The sequence below is a fragment of the Somniosus microcephalus genome, chromosome 16 (genome assembly GCF_052327205.1).
Source record: "Somniosus microcephalus isolate GS21.2 chromosome 16, FLI_Smic_1.0, whole genome shotgun sequence".
NCBI classification, from domain to species: domain Eukaryota; kingdom Metazoa; phylum Chordata; class Chondrichthyes; order Squaliformes; family Somniosidae; genus Somniosus; species Somniosus microcephalus.
The window spans coordinates 15,121,923-15,139,755 of NC_141002.1; the positions used below are offsets into that span (position 1 = coordinate 15,121,923).

General features: G+C 46.7%; 1 protein-coding gene across 1 annotated transcript in view; it reads left to right on the forward strand.

Annotated features, from left to right (window-relative positions):
• The first annotated feature begins 2,017 nt into the window (after positions 1-2,017).
• LOC147105984 (xylosyl- and glucuronyltransferase LARGE1) overlaps positions 2,018-17,833 on the forward strand; it is a 1,047,399-nt gene continuing 1,031,583 nt past the window's right edge. The window contains exons 1-2 of the mRNA XM_086008605.1: positions 2,018-2,362; positions 8,527-8,609. Of these exons, the coding sequence (XP_085864731.1) occupies positions 2,033-2,362; positions 8,527-8,609 (413 nt within the window). The 5' untranslated portion in view covers positions 2,018-2,032. The remainder of the gene's footprint in view (positions 2,363-8,526; positions 8,610-17,833) is intronic.

Here is a 17,833-nt window from a genome sequence, read left to right on the forward strand (position 1 = left end):
CAGATGTTTGTAAGGAGGACTTGCCAGGGTCGACCCGGTTGATCTTGCCTTAGTCTTGTCCTGCTTGATGCCTGGGTCATTATTGATAGGTCTGTCTGACTTTTATCCTTATTTTTGAACTTCGAAGTATTTATATTACAGCTGAGTGGTTTGCTAGGCCATTTCATAGAGCATTAAGAGTCAGGAGCTGTCGGAGTCATTGCGATGTGTTTATTATCACTTTCATTTTCACTGAGGTGAAAACCAGTTGCTGGGTAAGGAACTGGTATAATAAAATAAATTCTGTTTTGGCATTTACTTAAATCTATTTAACAGGTATTACCATCTGTAATAATATCTATATATGAGTCAACTAATACTAGAATTTCTTTTAAATGAGACCTCCCAAGCTTAGTTTCTCAGTAACCTTTTTTTAGCGAATTTTATGCTGAAGATGAGGGATGTTGGACCACTTTACATTTTCAGTCAGTCAGTGTCCGTGTCCCAGGTCAGGTGTAGCATCAGTCAATACACAGTATAGCTTAGACTAAACATAAGAATATAAGAAATAGGAGCAGGAGTAGGCCATACGGCCCCTCGAGCCAGCTCCTCCATTCAATAAGGTCATGACTGAACTTCTATATCAACTCCACTTTCCCACCAGATCCCCAAAACTTTGATTCCTTTAGTGCCCAAGAATCTCTCGATCTCTATCTTGAATATACTCATCGACTGAGCCTCCACAGCCCTCTGGGGCAGAGAATTCCAAAGATTCACCGCCCTCTGAGTGAAGGCATCTCTCCTCATCCCAGTCCTAAATGGCCGACCCCTTATCCTGAGACTGTGACCCCTAGTTCTAGACTCTCCAAACAGGGGAAACAGCCTCTCAGCATCTACCCTGTCAAGCCCTCTAAGAATTTTATACGTTTCAATGAGATCACCTCTCATTCTTCTAAACTACAGATAATATAGGCCCATTCTACACAATCTTTTCTCATAGGACAGCCCTCTCATCCCAGGAATCAATCTAGTGAACCTTTATTGCACCACCTCTAAGGCAAGTATATCCTTCCTTAGGTAAGGAGACCAAAACTCCAGTTGTGGTCTCACCAGGGCCCTATATAATTGCAGCAAGACTGCCTTACTCTTATACGCCAACCCCCTTGCAATAAACGCTAACATCCTATTTGTCTTCCTAATTGTTTGCTGCACCTGCATGCTAACTTTCTGTGATTTGTATACAAGGACACCCAAATCCCTCTGAATACCAACACTTACTAGAGTCTCACCTTTTAAAAAATATTCTGCTTTTCCATTCTTCTTACCAAAGTGGGTGATTTCACACTTCCCAACATTATACTCCATCTGGCGCCTTCTTGCCCAATCACTTAACCGGTCTATATCCCTCTGCAGCCTTTTTACATACTCCTCACAGCTTACTTTCCCACCTAGCTAAACTGTTCCATTAAGCACTCTTAGGTCTCACACAGCTTGAGTAGATACATTGTGAAGCTCTTTCTACACTGTTCCATCAAGCACACCAGGTCAGGTGTAGCATGAGTAGATACAGAGTGAAGGTCTATCTATTATGTTCTATCAAGGACTCTAAGGTCTGGTGTAGCATTCAATAGTAACTTTCAAAAGGGAATAGGATAAATACTTGAAGGGAAACAAATTACAGGGCTCTGGGGAAAGCAGGGGAGTGGAACTAATTGGAGAGCTCTACCAAAGAGCCAGCACAGGCACAATGGGCCAAATGGCCTCCTTCTGTGCTGTATCATTCTGAGTCTATAAACTGAATTGAGGACTGCACCAAAGTCATTTCATGTTGGAACCTTTACAAGTAGCAAAGTTTTTCCTCTCATTAATCTGGGCTGGACTTGAACTCAGATCCTTTCGCTGAAATGAAATGTCTAACCCACTGTCCCACCCACTGCGCAGTCCCTCAGGGCAAGTAACTCAATTTAAAGCAAATGGGTTACTCACTGAAAACAAAACGCTTTCGATTTCTGATGTTCTTAGGCCAGCCCTGGTGACAGTCCGAAAGGAGCGCATGTTGACTTTGTGTGACCTTACTCGTGTCTGTTCATTTGCAGATGAGAAGCCAGTCTCGCTGTCTCCCTACGAAGCCCCAGCAAATAGCCCTCGGTACATGTTCAATCAGAGAGAGCGGGAATCCCTGGAGGTGCGAATGCGAGAGGTAGAAGAGGAAAACCAGGCCCTTCGTAAGCAGCTCAGCCTCGCCCAGAGCCGAGTCCATCGCCATAGGAACCATTCCAAAAGCTATTCCACAGAGGAAGGCACAGGAGACAACGAGGTGGTGCATGCGCTGGCCTGGAATGGCTCGGACTGTGGCAAACGGCCCACTGTGGAAAAGTGTGAGGTAATTCTACTTCTGTTCCTTCATGCTTGGTTCTCTAGGCTTGTGTCCATCTCTCTCGTTTAGTTTTTCCCGATGGTGGTAGAATTTTATATTTTTGATAGAACCATAAAAGTTTTACACAGAAGGAGGCCATTTGGCCCATTGTGTTTTTGCCAGCTCTTTGCCAGGGCAATCCAAACTATTCCCATGTCCCTGCTCTCCCACATATCATCATCTAATTCAAATATATATCCACTTTTCCCATAAAAAATGCAATGGTCTCTGCCTCAAAAACTTTCCACGATACAGTGTTGCAACAGGGAACAAACTCTGACATGTTACCTAACTTGCCTCAGTTTATATGCCACCTTTTTTTCTGTCAACTTTCTGCTTTCCTCTTTTCCCCATAGCTATTTTTTTTGCCTCTCCCTCATCCAGGGGTGCTGAAGCTAATTGTGAAGCCGCTCCATCTAACCAGTCAAGATCAACAACCTCAGCGCAGACTGGGAATTGAATTATAGATCCTCTGAGCTGTATGGCTCTGCTCATTATTTTGTAAAATTCACTCAAGGACTCTTGGGCTACAAGGATGTGGGCATTGCCCATTGCTAATTATCCTTGAAAAGGTGGTGGTGAGCTATTGAGCAGCTTAACCCAGTCTGATCAAAGGTTCTACCATGAAATATTGACTGACATTATCTCTTTCTGACACTTGTCTGACTTGCTGTGCATTTCCAGCAGATTCTTGCTCTCTTTTTAAGCAGTTGCAGGTTTTTTCCCCCTACGCTGTCCCTCATTGTACGTTCTCACAATTACGAGTGTGAGCAAGTGGGACTGGCTCGAGCGAGATGCTACCATTTGTATTTTCTCCCACCCTTTTTTTTCACCTATTACGCAGCAAAAAGGCAGTTTTGAGAAACAGACTTAAGTCTCCTGTAAACCAAGCCCTGCACCCTTACGTGTGTCATGAATGGGATAGCATACCACAGCACTAACAATTACCCCTGAAATGGTATAATGCATCAAAGACCACGAGGTATGACTACCATGAGCTCACGTCTGTTGCAAAAGGTGGTAAGTGCAAACTCTTAAGTTTTATTCAGGCTAAGACTAATATTCGGATTGCTACACAGGTTAAACAATTATACAGAAGCAGCAAGCAATTAAGAACATCAACTTATTAAATAGAGCTTTTAACGTAAAGAATGTTCCAAAGCCACTTTACAGAATAGCAGCCAGAGGAACAGAAACACCAAATTCCAGTACTAGACTTAAACACGATATAAACTGTATCAAAACAAGAAATGAGACTGTCTGAATCTTTCCTACTTCCTTCAATAATCTCTGACTGAGTCTCTAATGGACATTATGGTGGAAATTACTCCATGGTGCCCATTCTAACGAGCTCACACCGTATAGAAAATGTGTAGCAGGTTACTCAAATCCACGGGGAAAACCGTAAATTAGTGACTATTCTTTGATGTAAAGGTAGGCTCCACACAGTCTGCTGTTAAACGCCTACTGGCCACTGAAACCAGATCTTGTCTCATTCTTGCATACCTGTCAGTGCGATTAAACAATGTACAACCTGATGTCCTCTTAGAACTAAAGCTCCCTTGATGGCTCCGCTATTTAGGATGTAATGCATTGATCTGTAAGCTTTTTACATTTGCCAGCAATTGAAACAAACCCTATGTCAGATTGGCGTGAGCTTAGAACTACATTAAAATTACCCACTGTCCTTCAAAGGATCAATACATTGATTAGCACCCAAGACCAAGCTTCTGCATCCTGGCTCAACGACAGATCAAACAGCCTGCCTAGGTTCTCACAAATAGCTGGGCTCCATTTTGAAGTTTAGTAAGGAAAGTTATCTTCCATCTTAACTAGAGTTACTTAATGACAGTGTAAAGGATGTATTGTTACAGAAATTCTCCCCATTTGACACAGGATGAAGAATCTGTTTCCAGCACATTGTTGATCGCTGATTCTGTTGCTGATAACCGGTTAGTGGAGGATAATTAGCATTGGTTAGGGTAGTGGAGGATAACTAGCATTGGTTGGGGTAGTGGAGGATAACAAGCATTGGTTGGGGTAGTGGAGGATAACTGGCATTGGTTGGGGTTAGTGGGGTATAACTGGCATTGGTTGGGGTTAGTGGAGAATAGCTAGCATTGGTTGGGGTTAGTGGAGGTTAAATGGCATTGGTTGGGGTTAGTGGAGGATAACTGGCATTGGTTGGGGTTAGTGGAGGATAACTAGCATTGGTTGGGGTTAGTGGAGGTTAACTGGCATTGGTTGGGGTTAGTGGAGGATAACTAGCATTGGTTGGGGTTAGTGGAGGATAACTAGCATTGGTTGGGGTTAGTGGGGGATAACTAGCATTGGTTGGGGTGGTGGAGGATAACTAGCATTGGTTGGGGTAGTGGAGGATAACTAGCATTGGTTAGGGTTAGTGGAGGATAAGTAGCATTGGTTGGTGTTAGTGGAGGATAACTAGCATTGGTTGGGGTTAGTGGAGGATAACTAGCATTGGTTGGGGTAGTGGAGGATAACTAGCATTGGTTGGGGTAGTGGAGGATAACTAGCATTGGTTGGGGTAGTGGAGGATAAATAGCTTTGGTTGAGGTTAGTGGAGGATAATTAGCATTGGTTGGGGTAGTGGAGGATAACTAGCTTTGGTTGGGGTAGTGGAGGATAACTAGCATTGGTTGGGGTAGTGGAGGATAACTAGCTTTGGTTGAGGTTAGTGGAGGATAACTAGCATTGGTTGGGGTTAGTGGAGCTTAACTGTCATTGGTTGGGTTAGTGAAGGATAACTAGCATTGGTTAGGGTTAGTGGAGCTTAACTGGCATTGGTTGGGGTTAGTGGGGGATAACTAGCATTGGTTGGGGTTAGTGGAGGATAACTAGCATTGGTTTGGGTTAGTGGAGGATAACTGGCATTGGTTAGGGTTAGTGGGGGATAACTATCATTGGTTTGGGTAGTGGAGGATTACTAGCATTGGTTGGGGTTAGTGGGGGATAACTAGCATTGGTTGGTGTTAGTGGGGGATAACTAGCATTGGTTGGGGTTAGTGGGGGATAACTAGCATTGGTTGGGGTAGTGGAGGATAACTAGCATTGGTTGGGGTTAGTGGAGGATAACTAGCATTGGTTGGGGTTAGTGGGGGATAACTAGCATTGGTTGGTGTTAGTGGAGGATAACTAGCATTGGTTGGGGTAGTGGAGGGTAACTAGCATTGGTTGGGGTTAGTGGAGGATAACTAGCTTTGGTTGGGGTTAGTGGAGGATAACTAGCATTGGTTGGGGGTAGTGGGGGATAACTAGCATTGTTTGGGGTTAATGGGGGATAACTAGCATTGGTTGGGGTAGTGGAGGATAACTAGCATTGGTTGGGGTTAATGGAGCTTAACTGGTATTGGTTGGGGTTAGAGGAGGATAACTAGCATTGGTTGGGGTTAGTGGAGGATAACTAGCATTGGTTGGGGTTAGTGGAGGATAACTAGCATTGGTTGGGGTAGTGGAGGATAACTAGCATTGGATGGGCTTAGTGGAGGGTAACTAGCATTGGTTGGGTTACTGGAGGATAACTAGCATTGCTGGGGGTAGTGGAGGATAACTAGCATTGGTTGGGGTAGTGGACGATAACTAGCATTGGTTGGGATTAGTGGAGCATAACTAGCATTGGTTAGGGTTAGTGGAGGATAACTAGCATTGGTTGGGGTTAGTGGGGGATAACTGGTATTGGTTGGGGTTAGTGGAGGATAACTAGCATTGGTTGGGGTAGTGGAGGATAACTAGCATTGGTTGGGGTTAGTGGAGGATAACTAGCATTGGTTGGGGTTAGTGGAGGATAACTGGCATTGGTTGGGGTAGTGGAGGATAACTAGCATTGGTTCGGGTAGTGGAGGATAACTAGCACTGATTGGGGTTAGTGGAGGATAACTAGCATTGGTTGGGGTTAGTGGGGGATAACTGGCATTGGTTGGGGTTAGTGGAGGATAACTAGCATTGGTTGGGGTTAGTGGAGGATAACTAGCATTGGTTGGGGTAGTGGAGGATAACTAGCATTGGTTGGGGTTAGTGGAGAATAACTAGCATTGGTTGGGGTTAGTGGAGGATAACTAGCATTGGTTGGGGTAGTGGAGGATAACTAGCATTGGTTGGGGTTAGTGGAGGATAACTGGCATTGGTTGGGGTAGTGGAGGATAACTAGCATTGGTTGGGGTTAATGGAGGATAACTAGCATTGGTTGGGGTAGTGGAGGATAAGTGACATTGGTTGGGGTTAGTGGAGGATAACTAGCATTGGTTGAGGTTAGTGGAGGAAAACTAGCATTGGTTGGGGTTAGTGGAGGATAACTAGCATTGGTTGGGGTTAGTGGAGCTTAACTGGCGTTGGTTGGGTTAGTGGAGGATAACTAGCATTGGTTAGGGTTAGTGGAGCTTAACTGGCATTGGTTGGGGTTAGTGGAGGATAACTAGCATTGGTTGAGGCTAGTGGAGGATAACTAGCATTGGTTGGGTTTAGTGGAGCTTAACTGGCATTGGTTGGGGTTAGTGGGGGATAACTGGCATTGGTTGGGGTAGTGGAGCTTAACTGGCATTGGTTGGGGTAGTGGGGGATAACTGGCATTGGTTGGGGTAGTGGAGGATAACTAGCATTGGTTGGGGTTAGTGGAGCTTAACTGGCATTGGTTGAACTTCACCCAGCATAAGGAATTGTCTTCAGGAACGGAGCAGAGAATAAGATTGGTTAAAAAAAGTTATCCCAGCAGTCTTTGCTATAGCCAGGGGCCATGGAGACCAGCAGAATAGTGCCAGTGAATAGCTTCCTGATATGTCTTAGTAAAAGCATCATTCACTGTCTGGCCCATTGGTGCTCCTATAGCCTGGGGGCCATTTGCTGCACTCCTCTCCTGAGACCCTTGCAACTCTTGCTGTCCACGTGCTCACGGTTCCCCTTTTGCAGCCAGTGTAGTGGTGATGAGTTGACCAACCTTGGATTGGGTGCCATTCCCTGTCACAAGGGCAGATAAAAGCAAGGGGATGCAATGAGGCAGCAGCTTTATAGCAGCTTCTGTGCAGCAAGTTAAAGTTGACACCTAAATGATAACTGTTCTATTTTTTGCTCTCCTCTTGTGGAAACGTACACAGCCTTTACATGACAACAACAACAGCAACAATTTGTATTTATATAGCGCCTTTAACATAGTAAAATGTCCCAAGGCGCTTCACAGATGCGCTATCAGACAAAATTTAACATCGAGCCACATAAGGAGATTTTTGGATAGGCGACCAAAAGCTTGGTCAAAGAGGTAGGTTTTAAGGACCGTCTTAAAGGAGGAGCGAGAGGTAGACTTAGGTAGAAGTAGGCGTAGTAAAATGATTGAAACCTGAAGTTTACTGAGGCGAAGATCTGTGTCCCATCCTTTCATGGTGCCGTGTTGCAGCATTACTAAAGAGTGGCTCTTGATCAAGTCATTGATCACGATTGTATCCCTTGATAGAAAGCTACTGAGAAAAAGAGAATTGATTTGGCCTGCATTGATCAGAGAGGGAGCCAGCTCTAATGCTGTCTCAGTGGTCCCAAAGTTAACTCTGAGTTATTATAGACGCCAGTATAAGCTGTGCTCAAGTCCTGTCCTGGTTTTTAAGTGGTCATACCAGAGCCCAAATAGCCAAGCAGATCATGATGTAATTTTGAAATTGCCCCAGTGCCTTTGTAGGTATAGACACCACCTGGTGTTGTACTAAGACATTCAGAGGAAAATATCCCGTGTGCAGTTCCCAATCTGTGCTAAACCCGTTGATCTCAGCCAGTATGGCAGTTGAGAATCTACAGTTGGCTTTAGCACCCGCTGTATTTGGGAAGAGAAAAATGCCCCAGGTTTCCTGCTCCTGATCGCCACCCAGTGGTAGAAGTGATGATAGAAAGTGCACGAGTGTGGACATTAGGTTAAGAACAGGATCAGGTTTGGCTGTGATGCCCGTCATGGTTGAATAGCCTAACAGCGCTCACTGTCTGAGCCCACACATTGAAAAAATGGCCATTTGGGTGAGGTGCCAATGCCGTGGAACCGAACCCCAGCAAGGGCTAGCTCCTTCAGAAGAGGAGAGAAGAAGATTGTGGAAAAGATTCATTTGACCATTAGGAAATATAATTGTTTTTGTCTTTTGTAGACAATCCACATTGCCATTGTGTGTGCGGGATACAATGCGAGCCGTGATGTTGTGACACTCGTAAAGTCCGTTCTGTTTCACCGGTACGTATGCACGATGCTCTATGTTCAATAGTCTTATTTCAGTACATGTTTCACAGAAACACAGATTCCGACATCTTAAGCCTTGGGCAATCATCACATTTCAACTCTCCCCACCTATCCTGGCGTGCTGACTAATGCACTGATTGCCTTCCAGTACCTGGCTGAAGTGGGAATGCAAATACGAGCAGTGAGTGTCAGCCAGCTATTCAAGCATGGAGAACATTGATCATGTTCTCATCCAAAGTCCAATACCTCAATTTTTCAGTGGATAGCAATGACAAGTGGGAACTCCAGCTGATTTCTTTTTTATTCCCAACCGAGGGTCAATTGTATTGGTCACAACTCCCACCTTAGCTGAGATCAGCTAACTTAGTACAGGCTAGGAATGTGCCTTGGGCCTTTCTGGCCTTTATGCCTCAATCACACAATGTCTTCTTACCAAGTAGGGGAGTTATCACCTTTCAGTCATGAAACAACTTTTATACAGGGAGTGTGGGATAAATGGAGGCTATTCGGCCCTTTGCTTCGCTCCAGTTCTGTTCAGTATTTTCCTTCTGGATACTCCCTCGGTCTGTGCTGCATCTTTGTTTGAGAGTCTCAAAACATTATATTTTGATAGCTTGTCAATGAGATGGTTCGGATTTTCAGTTTAGTGGCACTTTTGGATGAGATGTTAAACCAAGGCCCAGTCTGCTGTAGAATAGAGCTGATATGTATCATTTGATATAACAACGGAAAACGCTGGAAATACTCAGCAGGCCAGGCAGCATCCGTGGAGAGAGAAACAGAGTTAATGTTTCAGGTCTGGGACCCTTCATCAGAACTGGAAAAAGCTGGAGATGGAACAGATAGTAAGCAGGTGCAGAGACAGGGGGTGGTTGGGGGAGGGGGGAGGAATTGAAGGAATAATCTGTGCTTTTGTAAGAGGCAGGTAAGATAAAATGTTGCAAATGGGAATGGCAAAATCATACAGCATGAAAAATGGAAAATGAAAAACCAGTCCTCATCCATCACCTTCTTCCTTGAACAGAGGCCCAACCAGTCCCCATCCACCACCACCCTCCTCCGCCTGGCTAAACTTGTTCTCACATTGAACAACTTCTCCTTTGACTCCACTCACTTCCTCCAAATTAAAGGTGCTGCTATGGGAACCCGCATGGGTCCTAGCTATGCCTGCCTTTTCATAGGATATGTGGAACATTCTTTGTTCCACTCCTACTCAGGTCCCCTCCCAACACCTCTTTTTCTGGTACATCGATGACTGTATCTGTGCCGTTTCCTGCTCTTGCCCTGAACTAGATAAGTTCATTCACTTTACTTCCAATTTCCACCCTTCCCTCACCTTCACATGGTCCATCTCCGACTCTTCCCTTCCCTTCCTTGACTTCTCTGTCTCCATTTCTGGCGATCGGCTTTCGACAAACATCCACTGCAAGCCCACTGACTCCCACAGCTACCTGGACTACACTTCCTCCCACCCCGCTTCCTGTAAGGACTCTATTCCATTCTCCCAGTTTCTCCGTTTCCGCCGTGTCTGTTCTGACGATGCCACCTTCCATACTAGTGCTTCTAACATGTCTTCCTTTTTCCTCAACCGAGGATTCCCCTCTACTGTGGTTGACACGGTCCTCGACCGTGTCCATTCCATTTCCCGCACTTCTGCTCTCACCCCTTCCCCTCCCTCCCGGAACCATGATAGGGTTCCCCTTGTCCTCACCTTTCACCCCACCAGCCTCCACATTCAACAGATCATCCTCCGCCATTTCCGCCACGTCCAATGTGATCCCACCAACAAACACATCTTCCCCTCACCTCCCCTTTCAGCATTCCGAAGGGACCACTCCCTCCGCAACACCCTCGTCCACTCCTCAATCACCCCTAACAGCCCCTCCCCTCCCCACGGCACCTTCCCGTGCAAGCGCAGGAGATGCAACACATGCCCTTTTACCTCCTCCCTTCCCACTGTCCAGGGCCCCAAACACCCTTTCCAGGTGAAACAGCGATTTACTTGTACTTCTTGCAATTTAGTATACTGTATTCGCTGCTCACGATGCGGTCTCCTCTACATTTAAAAAAAAAATTTTTTTTTATTCATTGATGGGATGTGGGCGTCGCTGGCTAGGCCTGCATTTAGTGCCCATCCCTAATTGCCCTTGAGAAGATGGTGGTGAGCCGCCTTCTTGAACCGCTGCAGTCCATATGGTGTAGGTACACCCACAATGCTGTTAGGAAGGGAGTTCCAGGATTTTGGCCCAGCGACAGTGAAGGAACGGCGATACAGGTCCAAGTCAGGATGGTGTGTGGCTTGGAGGGGAACTTGTAGGTGGTGATGTTCCCATGCGTCTGCTGCCCTTGTCCTTCTAAGTGGTAGAGGTCGCGGGTTTGGAAGGTGCTGTTGAAGGAGCTTTGGCGAGTTGCTGCAGTGTATCTTGTAGATGGTACACACTGCAGCCACAGTGCGCCGGTGGTGGAGGGAGTGAATGTTGAAGGTGGTGGATGGAGTGCCAATCAAGCGGGCTGCTTTATCCTGAATGGTGTCGAGCTTCTTGAGTGTTGTTGGAGCTGCACTCATCCAGGCAAGTGGAGAGTATTCCATCACACGCCTGACTTGTGCCTTGTTGATGGTGGAAAGGCTTTGGGGAGTCAGGAGGTGAGACACTCGCCGCAGAATTCCCAACCTCTGGCCTGCTCTTGTAGCCACAGTATTTATGTGGCTGGTCCAGTTCAGTTTCTGATCAATGGTAACCCCCAGGATGTTGATAGTGGGGGATTCAGCGATGGTAATGCCATTAAATGTCAAGGGGAGATGGTTAGAGTCTCGCTTGTTGGAGATGGTCATTGGGAAGACCAAACGCAGATTGGGCGACCGCTTTGCGGAACACCTCAGGTCAGTCCATAAGGGTGACCCTGAGCTTCTGCTCGCCTGTCACTTTAATTTACCGCTTCACTCCCACTCTGATCTCTCTGTCCTCGGCCTATTACATTGTTCCAATGCAGCTCAACGTAAGCTCGAGGAACAGCACCTCATCTTTCGATTAGGCACTTTACAGCCCTCTGGACTCAACATTGAGTTCAACAATTTCAAACTATAACCCCTGCCCCCATTTTTCATGCTGTATGATTTTGCCATTCCCATTTGCAACATTTTATCTTTCCTGCCTCTTACAAAAGCACAGATTATTCCTTCAATCCCCCGCCCTGTCTCTGCACTTGCTTAATATCTGTTCCATCTCCAGCTTTTTCCAGTTCTGATGAAGGGTCCCAGACCTGAAACGTTAACTCTGTTTCTCTCTCCACGGATGCTGCCGGGCCTGCTGAGTGTTTCCAGCGTTTTCTGTTGTTATTTCAGATTTCCAACACCCGCAGTATTTTGCTATCGTATGATTTGATAATGTTTTAAAAGTAATGCTTTTCTTACATTATTATATAGCATGGTAATTTTATGTTAGAAGCATGAAACCTCTGTTACAATATGTGTAACCTTAGTTAAAAAGACACAAGGCTGAGTGGACGTAAACGGTCCCATGCCATTATTTGAAGACGAGCGGGGAGTTTCCCCGGTGTCCTGGCCAGCATTTATCCTTCAGCCAACATCACTGTAACAGATTATCTGCTCATTTATCACATTGCTGTTTGTGGGATCTTGCTGTGTGAAAATGTTCTGCCTCGTTTCCGACGTTACAACCGTGACTACACTTCAAAAGTACTTCATTGGCTGTAAAGCACTTTGGGACGTCCTGAGGTCGTGAAAGGCGCTATAGAAATGCCAGTCTTTTCATTGGGACTAACATTTTAACACTGCTGGCTCTTTCGTGAGGAGAGTGTGCTGGTTTCTATTTTCCCATTGAATCACAGAAGTGGAATTACTAGTCAGCTTTTTGTTCTGTCCCCCAATTTCGTCCCTCTTCTGAAGAAGTTGGTCCTGCAGGGGTACGGTCCCACCTGCTCCAGCTCCCCTCCAGCACCTTGCCCAATGAGCCATTCTTCACAAGCACACCTGGACAGTAACTACTGGCGGATCATTGCACCTTGGCGAGGCGGGGTGGTGTGGGGGAGGTGCATCACAGCCGAGTCCAATCCTGCCCCCATCCACCATCCTTGCACATACGTGCTTTCCAGTCGGAATCCACTGGATTGTGATAAGGAGCCTTAGCTGGGATCTTTCTATATTTCAACCCCGGCCCACGTGCCGCTTTGACCAATGGTACCACAACCACTGCTCTGGCTGAGCCTGGACCCTTCTGGTCTGTATGGCATAGTGCCACACTGGGCACTGCCTCTACCCAGTAGGGTGTCAGAGAGCCTGTTAGACAACTTCTTAATGAATGCTGAAATGGTAAAGCCCCTATTCTTCAAACGTAGTCTCTTCTTGTGACAAATTTAAGATGGGGACAATATAAAGTGACCAGAAATATAGAGAGCCCTGAACTTATTGAACAATCCCCGTTATTATTGCATCGAAAGTAAAAATCTGAATGCACATTTTCTCCCTGGCAGTGGTACTTGTTGCCATACTTTTTTAAAAGAAAAAGAAATCACTGGCATTTCTATAGCACCTACTCACGCCATTGGAATGCCCCAAAGTACGACACCTCTAACAAACTCTGCTGCCCATATACTACCCTGCATCAAGCCCAGCTCACACACTCCCACCACCACCCCCCTCAACCCCACCCCCCATCCTTGCTGACTTTCATTGGCTCCCGGTCGACCCATACTTCCAACTAAAAGTTCTCATCCTTGTATATAGATTCCTACATGGTGTCGCCCCTCCCTATCTCTGTCACCACTTCTAGCCCTACAAGCCCTCAGAACATTCTGTTTTTCCAAATCTGGTCTCGTGCATCCCAGCACTGGTGGCTTCAGCTGCCTCTGACCCCCGCTCTGGAATTCCCTCCCTAAACCCCCCCACCTCCCTGTCCTCCTCTGAGACCCACTGAAAACCCTCCTCTTCGACCAAGTGTTTGGTCACTCCTCCTAATAGCTCCTTTGTGAAGCACTTCGGAGCATCCTTCTACATTTAAGGTACAATATAGATGCAAGTTGTTGTTGCAGAATTACTTTTTGAATTATATTGCTGTGGCTGTATAGGCAAAAATAGCAGTGGATTTGTGCACAGCCAGGTTCCACAAACAGCCAATGAATGACGAGTTAATCTGTGTTTGATGTTGATGGTTGAGTCAGGAATGTTGGCCAGAACACTGGAAGAATTCCCTGCTCTTTTAGGCAGGGCTGCAGTTTATCACCTCAACTGAAAAACAGAGCACCCTCAAGAATGGACAGGATTGTTACCTTGGATTAATTAAGTGTTTATGTAATGGGGCTTCACCCCACAACCTTCTGACTCAGAGGAAACAATTCTACCAGCTGAGGCAAACTGCCACTGCTAAATGGAAGAACGTGAATACTCACTGTTCAGGTATAGTGGACTGAATTTATCCCACACCAGAGCATACGATAAATACAGATGAGGAAGGCCATCCAGCCTATCTATGCTCATCCATCCAGAGAAGCCTTCTATTCCTCCGTTACAACATCCACTGTTGCTTAAATGATACCAGGCTTTTAGCTTCCATTACCCCAGCTGGAAGTCCATTCTATGTGTGAAGAATCTCGTGCCATCTGTTCTAGAAAGGAAATAAATAACTTACATTTATATAGCACCTTTCACGATCTCTGGATGTTCCAAAATGCTTCACATGAAGTGCAGTCACTGTTGTAATGTAGGAAATGGGGCAGCCAATTTGTGCACAGCAAGCTCCCACAAACAGCAACGAGAAAATGACCAGATAATCTGTTTTAGTGATGCTGATTAAGGGATAAATATTATCCAGGACACCAGGGAGAACTCCACCGCTCTCCTTCGAATAGTGCCGTGGGATTTCTTACGTCCACCCGAGCGGGCAGACGGGGCCTCGTTTTAACGTCTCATCCGAAAGACGGCACCTCCGACAGTGCAGCACTCCCTCAGCACTGCACTGGGAGTGTTAGCCTGCATTATGTGCTCAAGTCCCTGGAGTGGGGCTCAAACCCACGACCGATTGACTCAGAGGCGAGAGTGCTACCGACTGAGCCAAGGCTAAATTTGCCTTTTACTGGTTTGAACCCACTATTGGGGGGGTTTGAAGTCAATTTCCAGTTATACCTTATCCAAACCCGTTTACACCAGGAGCCATTGGGGGATATAGCTGGCTTTTACATCTTTTTATTTTGAAGATTTTTTAATTACAGTTGCTACAAAACACAAGCAACGAAGCAAAAACACATTGGAGAAAAATAAGTGGCCATCACACGATACACAACAGGGTGGCAAAATTGCAGCAGTCTCAAACTTGAAAGCCAGTTCGTAACACCTGAGGCAAGATTTGATCAGTCAACAGATGAACGATCATTTAAACTAAGACAAACGTTGTTGTGGTGAAAGCATTGATGAGGCAAGGAAAACCATAGGAGGCTCTTTCAGTTTGGCAAGGCTGCTGGGGTCAGAGTTTACACGAGGGAAGACAACAAGCCCCCCCGCACCCCCCAGCGTTGATCAATATACCAAATACAGTCACTGATAAATATTACGGAGGGATTGGAAGAAGGATTTTTTAATGTATATTTTATTTGAAGTAATTTCTGTTGTCTCTTGTTAATTGACGTTTGATGTATGACTGAGATTCAAAGACTGCCTGAAAGGGCGGTGGAAGCAGATTCAATAGTAACTTTCAAAAAGGAATTGGATAAACACTTAAAAGGGAAACATTTGCAGGTCTGTGGGGAAAGAGCTGGGGGGGGGAGTGGGACTAATTGGAGAGCTCTTTCAAACGGCCCATTTGTTGTTCTCGAATTAACTAGTCAATGGATGGGCTCAAAGATGCTGTGCAGTACCAGCACCAAACAAGATAATGCAATCTATTTTCACACCTTCATTAAGATAATGGACAAGGGAATTTCATCTGAAAGGGTTATTCCCTAAACTACATCATGTTATGTGTAACCCCTAGAAAGGCCAAAGGTCACCAGAGATGAAACAAGTTTTTTGTTGGGATGTGGGCTCTATGAAGAATGAAAGAACTTGCATTTATATAGCGCCTATCATGGCTTCAAAGTGCTTCATAACCAATGAAGTACTTTTCACTGTAGGCAACAAATGTTGTGACTGAGCGGAGGCAACACCTCTGTAGGATAACGAGTGGTTAGGATTTGGAAAGCACTGCCTGATAGGGTGGTGGAAACAGATTCAGTAGTAGCCTGTCAAGGATGGCAAAGCTCCTTTGCCATCCTTGACAATCCATTGCCATCCTTTGCTCTCTTTCCCCCCAGTCTCCTCTCTTCTGCTGTTTAAACTCCCCTGGCTCTAATAGTGGGTGCATTTTTATCCCTAACTGCAAGTTCAAGCTGCAAGGTTAAAGTTACCTGAGCCCACTGCCCATCCCCCGACCATGCCTGCTCTTTGTTCTCAGTGAGCACTGGCTCTTCACTTAAACTTAGCTCCCAAATCAAGAATAGCAATGCTAATTTGATCCTGTGAGAGACAACATCATTCATGTCTGAGGCCGGGACCCAGGAACGAGGACGAGCCCAGCAACGAGGTCAAGGCCCAGGAGCGGCGCAGCGTGGACCAGCAGCGGGGTCGCGGCCCAGGGAAGGTGCGGCACGGGCCAACAGCGAGGTCGGGTGGACCACAATGCATCCTATGAAACCCAGGCAGAGAGGACCTGCGGGAAGGAGGGAGGAGGACAGTAGGAGTATGTTTGTGTGTGTGTGCTAGGCCGTTGTAGCAGAGCCTGGTCTCCAATCGTCTTGGATCCCCTTGCCATTGGACCAAGACCTTGCTCTGTCAAGCCCATGTGGTAGCTGGTGTGCAACGGCCACCCCACGTTAAAAGAGTCCATGCACAGGCATCTTCCACCCTTTAAAATGAAGTTCGGGACCTGGAATGTCAGGACCCTCATGGACAACCCCAACAGTGACAGATCGGAACGCCGTACTGCTATCGTTGCCCGGGAGCTCAGACGCTTCGACATTGACATCGCCGCCCTAAGCGAGACCCGGCGGGCAGGGGAAGGCCAGCTCAAGGAGCAAGGCGGTGGTTACACCTTCTTCTGGAAAGGCAAACCCGAAGAAGAACGCCGCCTCCATGGGTTAGGCTTCACCGTAAAAAATGAACTGGTCGGGCGTCTCAGAGACTCCCCTAGTGGTATAAACGAATGCCTCATGACTCTTCGACTCACCCTAGCCCGAAACCAGTGCGCTACGGTCATCAGTGCGTACGCCCCAACACTGGAAGCCACAGACGAGATCAAAGAGGAATTCTACTCCAGCCTCGAACAATCCCTGTCCTGAGTCCCAACGGGCGACAAGCTGATCCTCCTTGGCGACTTCAACGCCAGAGTTGGAAAGGACACAGACCTCTGGAGAGGTGTGATTGGCAGAGAGGGGGTAGGGAGAGCCAACTCCAACGGTACCCTCCTCCTGTCGAAATGCTTAGAACATGGCCTTGTCATAACCAACACCTTGTTCCATCAGAGAGACAAGTACAAGGCTTCATGGCAGCACCCTCGTTCCAAGCACTGGCATCTGCTGGACTACGTCATCGTCCGAGCGAGGGACCGCAAGGACGTCCGCATCACCCACACCATGACAGGAGCTGACGACTGCTGGACAGACCACCGCCTAATCCGCTCTGTCATCTCCATCAATGTAGCCCCAAAACAGCGGTGGCAACAGAAACAATGCCGCAGGAAAATTAACGCTGGAGCACTCAAAGACCCCACTAAGAAAGCCCTATTCAGCCTGCGCCTCACAAACAACCTGACGACTTCCAGTGATGCAGAGACACAGAGTGCCCACAGCACCTGGTCTGCACTCAAGGCCTCCATAATCAGCACCTGTGAAGAGACGCTCGGTCACTCAACCAGGAAACACCAAGACTGGTTTGACGAGAATGACCAGGAGATCCAGGTGCTAATAAGCCGCAAGCGCAAGGCATTTCTGATCTGGAAACAGCAACAGAACTTGAGAGCAAGAAAGCAGCTCTACAGAAGCCTGCAGGCCGAGGTCCAACAAAAAACTTGCGACCTAAAGAACAGATGGTGGGTGGAGAAAGTGCAGGAGATCCAGCAGCTAGCCGACAACCACGATGTGCGTGGATTCTTTAGCGCAGTCAAGACCATCTACGGCCTAAACACCCAAGGCCCTTCCCCACTGCGAGCCAAGAACGGAGAGGTACTCATCAA